This window comes from Triturus cristatus, chromosome 12, assembly GCF_964204655.1.
Source record: "Triturus cristatus chromosome 12, aTriCri1.1, whole genome shotgun sequence".
Taxonomy (NCBI): domain Eukaryota; kingdom Metazoa; phylum Chordata; class Amphibia; order Caudata; family Salamandridae; genus Triturus; species Triturus cristatus.
In genome coordinates, this window is record NC_140595.1 from 28,857,933 (window position 1) to 28,869,974 (window position 12,042).

A 12,042-nucleotide genomic window follows, 5' to 3' on the forward strand; every position below is an offset into this window, starting at 1 on the left:
TACAATGGCGGCACTTCCGCTTCCGTCCCGCGGCCCCGCCCACAACCAGGCGGGCCGCGGCCTTGGCGGCGGTTTCGAACTGAAGCTCGGGCCGCGGCGGTGATTTCTCCTTCAATGATCGCGGGGTAGGCACCCGCAATAGAACAACCATAAGCGGGGTGGGCACCCGCATTAGTGATAACACAACAATGAAGACGCAGGGTGGGCACCTGCATATAATTAGCGCAAAGACAGCGGGGTGGGCACCCGCGAGACCAGCATCCCGGGGGGAACTCCTACGTCGGGATTCCCTCGGCGGAGCTCGCAGCCCAGCGCTGCCAAGGCCCACATGCTCCTCCTTCCTGGGGGAAAAGATAGCGCTATCCAGGCGCTAGGTCAATAAAGTCCTGGGGGCATAAAGAAATGGAGCAGAAAGCTCCCAGCAAAGAGGTCTTCCAGGTATCCATGGCATCCAGGGGCTGGGCAGGGTCCAGGGAGGCAAGCCTTCCCCTGGGCCCCAGCAGCAGCACGCCCCTGGCAGATTCAAGTCAGAACAAGAACAAGTCCAGAGTGTCACAGCACCCTTTTTATACACACATTCTTGGTCTGAAGGGGCAGGCAGGGGGAGAACCAGCTGGAACTGGTTATGGGGGATTCTTTACACTGGCCAGGCTAGGAACATCAGCCGCACCCCAGGGAGTGGAGCCAGCAGTGTCTGGGGAAAACCCAGCCTCATTCATGACACTCAAACCAGACGGTCAATCCACACGCAGACCCAGGCTCACTCCTCCCCTCACATCAGTATGCTAAACACTCCATTCACCACCGGGCAGACCCTCCCAGATCCTGGGAGCCAGGCTCACCAGCCAGCCCCGGCCAATCATACGCCAGGCACATATTCCACAAATATGCCAACTTCCAAAAGGGGGACTTCTACACTAGACACACTCATACCTCATATACCGTTGCGCAGCGTTCAACCTCACGAGTTCATACATACCAGACTTGACCCTGCACACCCTACGCACCGGGAACTACCGAGGACTCATCCATCCCCCATGTATTCCTATGGCAGGGTAGGTCGCTCTCTCCTCACACTCACTCAGAGGGGGAATCACCATCCCCAGGTTACATATACCATAAAAACTTCAGGGGCGGACCTGCCAGATGGGCCACGTCCAACACATGCCCCTCCCAGCCCCAAGGCAGGGTAGACCAATCACTACCGTGATGGACTTCCCTGCTTGCCGGGCGATAAAACATGGACGTGGCCCGCGCTACCGAGCCACCCTCCAGTTCAACGCCCACCTGGACCGATATACACACACAGGCTAAAGATTAAGAAAAATAACAAAATGAAAAATTAATAAAGGCATAGGCCCAACCAGGCTACCCCACTGGCACGCCTTAGTTGTCCGTGACTAGGACCAGGCCCTGGGCTACCCAGGTACCACTGGTCCCTGCTAATCCGGAGTGGGGGGTGGTAACCCCGGGCCCACAATAGCCCTTCTCCACTCCCTTTCTCATGGTAGCCACGCCTACCACTGTTCCTTCCACCTAGGGTCCGCACCCTCAGGCTTGCCAGAGGTCACGGGCAAGAATGCCCCACCCTACCTCTACTTCTGAGGTTCCGCGTTCTCCCAGGAGGAACACCCTCAGAACACACCTTCCTATCAGTTTCGGGACTTCCTCCCTCCACTGGTCCTCCACCTGGGAACTAAGCGTTCAGCTCTCCCCAAGGCAAGCCGCGGCAGCGCCAGCAGGTCTTCCTTGTCCGGGATACAACTACCATAACTTTAACAAAACGAGCCGCGGCAGCGCCAGCAGGTCTCAAGGTTCAGCTCTCCCCAAGGCAAGCCGCGGCAGCGCCAGCAGGTCTTCCTTGTCCGGGATACAACTACCATAACTTTAACAAAACGAGCCGCGGCAGCGCCAGCAGGTCTCAAGGTTCAGCTCTCCCCAAGGCAAGCCGCGGCAGCGCCAGCAGGTCTTCCTTGTCCGGGATACAACTACCATAACTTTAACAAAACGAGCCGCGGCAGCGCCAGCAGGTCTCAAGGTTTAGCTCTCCCCAAGGCAAGCCGCGGCAGCGCCAGCAGGTCTTCCTTGTCCGGGATACAACTTAACAGAAATTCAGCCAGGGCGACACCTGGCGCCTAAACCACATTCAGGGACACCTGACGCATCAGACACATTCAGCGGTGCACGGAACACATGATGCCTCCAACACATTCAGCGGGGTAAGGAAGGACACGATTAACGTTGACTCAGCAAGTTCCCCATCCCGGAGAACTTATATTCCATTACTCAGCATACCTCAACATTCATGCACATACCGTCCCCTAGACTGGTAGGACAGTTTTTTCCACCGCCCCTGATTCCTCAACCTGACCCTCGGGGCACGGGTACCATTACTCTAGGGCAGGGACACGGACCATACATATTTGACCATAATTTCGCAACCACCACTGGATCCCACCCTTCTGGTGAATCCAGAGAACCATATTACACTAGGGAGATGATTTACCCTCCCAAGCGAGGGACACCTAACTCGAACACATCTTTCACAGAACGGACATTTACGTAACCTCTTAAAACAATAATCTCCTTTCTTTGCGACCATGTACAATACAGAGTTTTGCAGGGAGGCCAGTTATCGTTGGGGTACTGCGCAAACACAAGTCCGGATCCCACCGCTTGCCACCAATGTAGCAAATGGGACCCCCGGCCGGCCAGGGCTTGCGCCACAGCCAGTCAGAGACCACCACTCCTATGAAAGGTCGACCCCTGCTCGCCCTCTAGGTAACGCGGCGCGGGCAGCCAGGCCTATCTCGGAGGACATGTGAAGCATTTGCGCACGCACCCAGCAACAACACCCCAGGCCCCCCACAAAGGAAACTCCACACAAGGTATTGTATAAAAATAGCCTCTGTATTATACACCACACATTAAATAAAGACACACACCTTACAAGGTGCCCACAGGCACGGGGAGAATTTACAAGGGATTATATATACAGGGGACAGGGCCACATGGACCACTGTCCGGAATCAGCACTTTGTAGAAATTAGCATTTAGAACATAGGAATAATATCACAGTAGCATAAAATAACATGTAGCCACAACCGGTAACTACTGGTATCGGAAAGCACCACCTACGCAACCCTAACCACCTTAGGAGAAATATTGCGCAGGGAATCAGGACCTCACTAGCACTACCTGTACTAGGAGAAAGCAAACAACCACCTAAGTATCACCATACCTGTAGGGGTAATAGAACGTTACACATGATGCATGAACACATTCAGAGGTGTAGAGCAAGGAACAATTGCGCCAGAACTCATATGCCACCACCTGTGGCAGTCCCCAGGCCAACTGGCCTTGTCCAGGCTAAGACGCCCTATGTCCAGCAAAGTCAGGGGCAAGACTGCGCAGGAGGCCCAGTCCAAAACTCAGAGGGGCACGACCTAAACGTGGCAGCTGCCCACTAAGTGCTGGGCAGCTGTGGAACGAACTCAGGCACCGGCGTGCCTCTGTAGCCCTCTCTGGGCTATAAAACAATTGAAATGCCCCCTAGGGCCTTCGTGGCCCTAACCGTTACTGGGGGGGGGCAAAGGGGGAGCGACCCGCTGCCATCTGGGGCCGCTCCGTAAAGAAACAACTGGTGCCCCTTGTGGGTGGAGCCTCGCTGGGCTCTTTCAGAGATCGCCCCGTCGTTGGAGCCTTCTCGGGGCTCTTACTCAGCACCAAAGAACAATGTCCCCCAGAGCCTCACCGGCTCGAGAAATAATGCCTCCACCGTCGGAGCCTCCTGGGGCTTGTGAGCACTGCCCCCGCACCCCCAGCACCTGTGTGGAGTCCCCCAGCCCGTATGTACTCACCGGGCCGTTCTCCGGGGACTCCGTTCCTCTCCGGGCCGGACTTCTAAGTGGAGCCTCGCAAGCTCCCGGCGGCCGCCTCCCATTACAATGGCGGCACTTCCGCTTCCGTCCCGCGGCCCCGCCCACAACCAGGCGGGCCGCGGCCTTGGCGGCGGTTTCGAACTGAAGCTCGGGCCGCGGCGGTGATTTCTCCTTCAATGATCGCGGGGTAGGCACCCGCAATAGAACAACCATAAGCGGGGTGGGCACCCGCATTAGTGATAACACAACAATGAAGACGCAGGGTGGGCACCTGCATATAATTAGCGCAAAGACAGCGGGGTGGGCACCCGCGAGACCAGCATCCCGGGGGGAACCCCTACGTCGGGATTCCCTCGGCGGAGCTCGCAGCCCAGCGCTGCCAAGGCCCACGTGCTCCTCCTTCCTGGGGGAAAAGATAGCGCTATCCAGGCGCTAGGTCAATAAAGTCCTGGGGGCATAAAGAAATGGAGCAGAAAGCTCCCAGCAAAGAGGTCTTCCAGGTATCCATGGCATCCAGGGGCTGGGCAGGGTCCAGGGAGGCAAGCCTTCCCCTGGGCCCCAGCAGCAGCACGCCCCTGGCAGATTCAAGTCAGAACAAGAACAAGTCCAGAGTGTCACAGCACCCTTTTTATACACACATTCTTGGTCTGAAGGGGCAGGCAGGGGGAGAACCAGCTGGAACTGGTTATGGGGGATTCTTTACACTGGCCAGGCTAGGAACATCAGCCACACCCCAGGGGGTGGAGCCAGCAGTGTCTGGGGAAAACCCAGCCTCATTCATGACACTCAAACCAGACGGTCAATCCACACGCAGACCCAGGCTCACTCCTCCCCTCACATCAGTATGCTAAACACTCCATTCACCACCGGGCAGACCCTCCCAGATCCTGGGAGCCAGGCTCACCAGCCAGCCCCGGCCAATCATACGCCAGGCACATATTCCACAAATATGCCAACTTCCAAAAGGGGGACTTCTACACTAGACACACTCATACCTCATATACCGTTGCGCAGCGTTCAACCTCACGAGTTCATACATACCAGACTTGACCCTGCACACCCTACGCACCGGGAACTACCGAGGACTCATCCATCCCCCATGTATTCCTATGGCAGGGTAGGTCGCTCTCTCCTCACACTCACTCAGAGGGGGAATCACCATCCCCAGGTTACATATACCATAAAAACTTCAGGGGCGGACCTGCCAGATGGGCCACGTCCAACAGGGGGCATGCAACAAAGGGGGGGCACGCAACAAGGGGGGGCTCGCTACAAAGGGGGCGCATGCAACAAGGGGGGGCTCGCTACAAAGGGGGGCACGCAACAAGGGGGGGCTCGCTACAAAGGGGGGCACGCTACAAAGAGGGGGCACGCTACAAAGGGGGGGCACGCTACGAAGGGGGGCACGCTACGAAGGGGGGCACGCTACGAAGGGGGGCACGCTACGAAGGGGGGGCACGCTACGAAGGGGGGCACGCTACGAGGGGGGGGCACGCTACGAAGGGGGGGCACGCTACGAAGGGGGGGCACGCTACGAAGGGGGGGCACACTACGAGGGGGGGCACACTACGAGGGGGGGCACGCTACAAAGGGGGGGCACGCTACAAAGGGGGGCACGCTACAAAGGGGGGGCACGCTACAAAGGAGGGGGGCACGCTACAAAGGGGGGCACGCTACAAAGGGGGGGCACGCTACAAAGGGGGGCACGCTACAAAGGGGGGCACGCTACAAAGGGGGGCACGCTACAAAGGGGGGGCACGCTACAAAGGGGGGGCACGCTACAAAGGGGGGGGCACGCTACAAGGGGGGGCATGCTACAAAGGGGGGGCACGCTACAAAGGGGGGCACGCTACAAAGGGGGGGCACGCTACAAAGGGGGGGCACGCTACAAAGGGGGGGCACGCTACAAAGGGGGGGCACGCTACAAAGGGGGGGCACGCTACAAAGGGGGGGGCACGCTACAAGGGGGGGCACGCTACAAAGGGGGGGCACGCTACAAAGGGGGGGCACGCTACAAAGGGGGGGGGCACGCTACAAAGAGGGGGCACGCTACAAAGGGGGGGCACGGGGGGCACGCTACAAAGGGGGGGCACGCTACAAAGGGGGGGCACGCTACAAAGGGGGGGGCACGGGGGCACGCTACAAAGGGGGGGCACGCTACAAAGGGGGGGGCACGCTACAAAGGGGGGGGCACGCTACAAAGGGGGGGGCACGCTACAAAGGGGGGGCACGCTACAAAGGGGGGGCACGCTACAAAGGGGGGGGCACGCTACAAAGGGGGGGGCACGCTACAAAGGGGGGGGCACGCTACAAAGGGGGGGGCACGCTACAAAGGGGGGCACGCTACAAAGGGGGGGCACGCTACAAAGGGGGGGGCACGCTACAAAGGGGGGGGCACGCTACGAAGGGGGGGCATGCTACAAAGGGGGGGCACGCTACAAAGGGGGGGGCACGCTACAAGGGGGGGCACGCTACAAAGGGGGGGCACGCTACAAAGGGGGGGGGCACGCTACAAAGGGGGGGGGCACGCTACAAAGGGGGGGGCACGCTACAAAGGGGGGGCACGCTACAAAGGGGGGGCACGCTACAAAGGGGGGGGGCACGCTACAAAGGGGGGGGCACGCTACAAAGGGGGGGGGGCACGCTACAAAGGGGGGGGGCACGCTACAAAGGGGGGGGCAAAGGGGGGGGCACGCTACAAAGGGGGGGGGCACGCTACAAAGGGGGGGGCACGCTACAAAGGGGGGGGGCACGCTACAAAGGGGGGGGGCACGCTACAAAGGGGGGGGGCACGCTACAAAGGGGGGGGGCACGCTACAAAGGGGGGGGGCACGCTACAAAGGGGGGGCAACGCTACAAAGGGGGGGGCAACGCTACAAAGGGGGGGGGCACGCTACAAAGGGGGGGGCACGCTACAAAGGGGGGGGCACGCTACAAAGGGGGGGGCACGCTACAAAGGGGGGGGCACGCTACAAAGGGGGGGCACGCTACAAAGGGGGGGGCACGCTACAAAGGGGGGGGCACGCTACAAAGGGGGGGGCACGCTACAAAGGGGGGGGCACGCTACAAAGGGGGGGGCACGCTACAAAGGGGGGGCACGCTACAAAGGGGGGGGCACGCTACAAAGGGGGGGGCACGCTACAAAGGGGGGGGGCACGCTACAAAGGGGGGGGCACGCTACAAAGGGGGGGGCACGCTACAAAGGGGGGGCACGCTACAAAGGGGGGGGGCACGCTACAAGGGGGGGGGCACGCTACAAAGGGGAGGGGCACGCTACAAAGGGGGGGCACGCTACAAAGGGGGGGGGCACGCTACAAAGGGGGGGGGCACGCTACAAGGGGGGGCACGCTACAAAGGGGGGGGGCACGCTACAAAGGGGGGGGCACGCTACAAAGGGGGGGGCACGCTACAAAGGGGGGGCACGCTACAAAGGGGGGGGGCACGCTACAAAGGGGGGGGCACGCTACAAAGGGGGGGGGCACGCTACAAAGGGGGGGGGCACGCTACAAAGGGGGGGGCACGCTACAAAGGGGGGGGCACGCTACAAAGGGGGGGGCACGCTTCAAAGGGGGGGGGCACGCTACAAAGGGGGGGGCACGCTACAAAGGGGGGGGCACGCTACAAAGGGGGGGGCACGCTTCAAAGGGGGGGGGCACGCTACAAAGGGGGGGGCACGCTACAAAGGGGGGGGGGCACGCTACAAAGGGGGGGGGGCACGCTACAAAGGGGGGGGCACGCTACAAAGGGGGGGGGCACGCTACAAAGGGGGGGGCACGCTACAAAGGGGGGGGGGCACGCTACAAAGGGGGGGGGGGCACGCTACAAAGGGGGGGGGGCACGCTACAAAGGGGGGGGGCACGCTACAAGGGGGGGGGCACGCTACAAAGGGGGGGGGCACGCTACAAAGGGGGGGGGGCACGCTACAAAGGGGGGGGGCACGCTACAAAGGGGGGGGCACGCTACAAAGGGGGGGGGCACGCTACAAAGGGGGGGGGGCACGCTACAAAGGGGGGGGGGCACGCTACAAAGGGGGGGGGTCACGCCTGATCTGTTTTACATGCTCCTTTTCTGTGTTTGTGGTAATACCCCCATGCTTGAATTTCTGGCCAGGTACCACAACATAGGCATTCTGGTGCTCTTCCTGCATGACGTCTGTGACATCCAGCTGGAGTTCACCAAGCTCAACATCTACTTCAAAAATCGGGGCGGTACCTACCACTGTCTCAACGACATCCTTTCCAATGTGGCCTGCATCACTTTCAGCATCAGCTGGTAAGGCGGCCGGATGAACACCCATTTTAGCTTTCATTGGGGATGGAATTAGGATTGAAGGCAAAAGGAATGACCGGATGTGGATAAAGGGATCCCCCTTTGGCGGCATGAAAATGAGAACCTTAGATCAGGGCTGTCACAACGGTGGGGACAGAGAAGAGACTATGACGCAGGCCCTCGCTGGTCAGGGCTCTGCGCTCCTGCAGCAATATTTAGTTTAACATTTTTTTAGAGGAAGCATGCCCCTTTATTGATGAGACAGCTTTGCTGGTCATGTCTCTAAATATTACCAGATGCCCATCTGCTCTGTTTTCTCTTTTTCTGGAGAACATGGAGTTTTTATACTTAGCATTGGTGCTCATGGGACCTGGCAGAAAACAGAAGGAAGTCTCCAGTCGCCCCGCATCAAGTTTTTGACCCAGGACTCGCAAACATTTTTGAAAGACTTGCCTTCGAGTGGTTGGTCTTGGTCATTAAAGGCCAATGGCCTACTTTTCAATTATTACAAATACAGGTTCTGGACTCTGTAAAATGAGATTCCACTGCTGCCTCCTCTTGTATTTATTGAAGGACTTTGTATGCCTTCTGTAGAATGGGGTGCCTCCATGCTTCCTACTGTGTTTATTTGAAAACACCCCAAGCCCTTAGTAAAATTAGGATTATGAGGATAACCTCTTTCCGCTTCAACCTCAGGTCTGCATGCTGCCATGACAGGACTTTATTAAAATAAGGCCACACAGGGCAGTATTATCCATAGTAACATTTGTAAAGAAATGTACATATTTCGTGGTAAGTCAACAAACTGCTATTGGTAAGCTTTCCATGGCCAGGAAGAGGTGAGAAGTTCAATGTTTCCAAAATGATTTGGAGTTTTTAATGTACAATCTTAGTACATCTGATTAAAACACAAATGCCATATAATGTTGATAAACACTAAGCTTCCATCAATATGTTTCACTCAGTTACACAATGTACTGAGGTGTGTTGCGCAGACGACCTACGTCAATGTGTATGCATTCCAAACACACACTTTCAAACACTCAAAATTGGGAGCAAAAACATAATGATGAGTGTTCTCCAAGGTGGATGGAGTCCTTGCACAGGTGGACTTTGTGCAATTATTTGCCGTCAATGCGCAGTTAATAAAAATCCCATTCCTCTTTGACAATGTGCAAATCTCCATGGGATTTAAACACAAAACCAAAAACAGGTTGAGAACGTGTGGCTTTTCATTGGGAATCACCTACTTTTGAGTTAAGGTGATTGTAAAACAAATTATAATTTTCACTATAAAAAGTATCCTGGTCATTGATGAGCTGTGAGAGGGATCTGAGGTCCCAAAACCATGAAGTGAGGGAGCGGGTAAAGGTGGCCGGGGGGGGAGGGTTCACCGTCAATTATTCCAACCTCCATCTCTTCTCGTCACGACAGGTTCTGGTTCCGTCTGTACTGGTTCCCTCTGAAGGTCCTGTACGCCACCTGCTACTCCAGCCTCCAGGCGGTGCCCAACATCCCCTTCTACTTTTTCTTAAACATTCTTCTGTTTGTGATCACGCTCATGAACGTCTACTGGTTTCTGGTGAGTAGATGCCTGGATGGGCCAGGCCTCAAACTAGACTATTTATCTGGGGCTAATGAGTCAAATGGGATTGCAGTTTTTGTGAAACCTTGTGTCTTGTCTGACCCAACCTCATACAAACAGCTTCCAATAATTCAGTTTTTTTTTTTTTTTTTTTACAGTTGACCTTTCAGTCAAATAGTGTTTGCTGTCTACATTTGTCTGACGTAGAAAATAAATTATATTTGTATTGATTATGTATTAGGTAGATGTGTTATTTAAGTTATGTTAAGTTATGTTACAAACACAGCGTACAACACTGTGCCAACAAGCCATGTAGAGGGCTTTCGTCTTAGCATTTAGAAAGATATAATGCTATTAATTTATTGAGTTATATAGATGATTGTAGATCATGTATTATGTTGATAATTTGTTAATAAGGCAATATATTAAACAGCCAGTCAGTTATACAGAAAATATGTCGGAGAGGTTTAATGTTAAATAGAGGCTATGTCATGCAACAGTTTGTGTACAGACAACACGCCGTACAGCCAACTGTTGGGTAATATAGGATGATAACACTCTGGCTTTGCTCTGGATTTATGCCTGCCGTCGTGATCTAGAAATTGACCTAGCTATTATTTGTTTATCGCGCGGCTAATGGAGCTTATTACTACCTCGCTATTTATCCGTGGCCTAACGGAATTTAATCTCGACCTGGGGGTGAGACCACCTTGTTAGTAGGAACTGTGCTGAAGATGGGTTGGACTAGGAGTACCTACAATACGCAGAATACAGTATCATGCTCATCCCACCATATTGGAGCCGCAGTAATACCTAAGACACAGCCACAGACTTGCTCAGGTGGCTTGTTGTGACTTGTTACCTGGGGTCTGCACCCAGCTCAGCGCTTTAGAACAGAGTAAATTGCTTTTGATCTCTTCCGCCTTTACATTCTGCATTGACGCTGCTTTAAAACATGGTCCAATTCACAAAGTTATTAGCCGGTGTCAGGGAAGGTGCCTTGTTTTCTGGTGCAGAGACCTTTTTCGAATCCCGAAAAGTTGGGTTTGCTCTTGTAAATGTATTTACTTACACAAAGGTTTTTCTGTCAATAAATCTACTCGCAGGGTGTGGGCATAACAAGCCAACATGCTCGGTCGGCTCAGGCGCACACGTGTGTGCAATTACAAACTCATCCGCCCCTGTCACACTCTTTAAGAGGTTGTAAGTTTACTCCCGTCAAGGGGAAGAGTAAATCCCTTCCCTGTTCGAGAAGGGAACCCTTTCAAAATTGGTTAGGGTGGATGGAAAAGGGTTTCTCATTGGGGAAATGTATGAATTCATTCTGGAGAAAAAAATGAAAACAATTTTGCAAAAGCTTTCTCACTTGGTCTAATTTTTTTGTAGGCAAAAAATACACAAGTTTATTTATACATGCAAAAACAGAATTTAAAAAAACGTCTCTAAGAGTACGCCCTGGAAAACCACTGAAAATACGTGAATCTACACTCGCACGAAGCACACCTTTGGGTGTAGATTTTCAATTTTTTTTTGTTTAGTATTGGTCTCTGTCCTCAATTAATGTTGATGAGATCACTTGGTTTGTCATTTGATAATTTCACTGACAGTACTCGCTTCTTCTCAGTATCCCCACACCCTTGACTTGGATAGTTTCACTGTGTCTGGAATCCATCAAGACATGGGTGTCTACCAACGTGCTGAAGCGGGATCCCTCCAAGAGGAACGCCTACCTACCAATACTTAATCAATTAGCATTGTATGTTATGCTGTTTGCATTTGTATAGCGATAACCATTTCCATAGCATCATAGTCCACTCACAAACTATGCACAGCTTTCTGCGGAACCAAGAAGGCCATTGAAGTGGTTATTTCATTGAGTGCACAGTATCCCTGTGTGCTCGTCAGTGGCCAGGATCCTTCCATTTGTGCTGTGCACTGGCTATTGGTCAACTAAAGAACTCTCTAGGTCCAATATAGGACCCTTTGTTAATCTCAAAGACCTGTAGGGCACGCCAAAAAGGCAGATCGTTTGGCTCAGTGGCTACCTGCGCGTGGAACACTCTAGAATAAACACTTGCAGCACACAGTACGATTAAGGGCATCAATCGTCCTAGCCCCAAGAAACAAGCTTTGGAAAGTGATAGTAAATTCAGGAGGCCCTGAAAATGTGTCAGTACTAACAAGGAGGGTGCACTCTAGCAACTATGCACAAGTTTACTGGTGGGGTGAATGGAAGCTTACTGAATGCACTGAGATGCACAGAGGCATGCACCAGGGGTGTGGTGTGTTTGTGCTCCCACCTTGTTT

At 54.6% G+C, this 12,042-nt stretch overlaps 1 protein-coding gene across 1 annotated transcript in view; it reads left to right on the forward strand.

Annotated features, from left to right (window-relative positions):
• The window catches only part of CERS1 (ceramide synthase 1), a 51,776-nt gene that overhangs the window by 30,040 nt on the left and 9,694 nt on the right, over positions 1 to 12,042 (forward strand). Inside the window, exons 4-5 of the mRNA XM_085640051.1 lie at positions 7,992 to 8,153; positions 9,585 to 9,732. Of these exons, the coding sequence (XP_085496177.1) occupies positions 7,992 to 8,153; positions 9,585 to 9,732 (310 nt within the window). The remainder of the gene's footprint in view (positions 1 to 7,991; positions 8,154 to 9,584; positions 9,733 to 12,042) is intronic.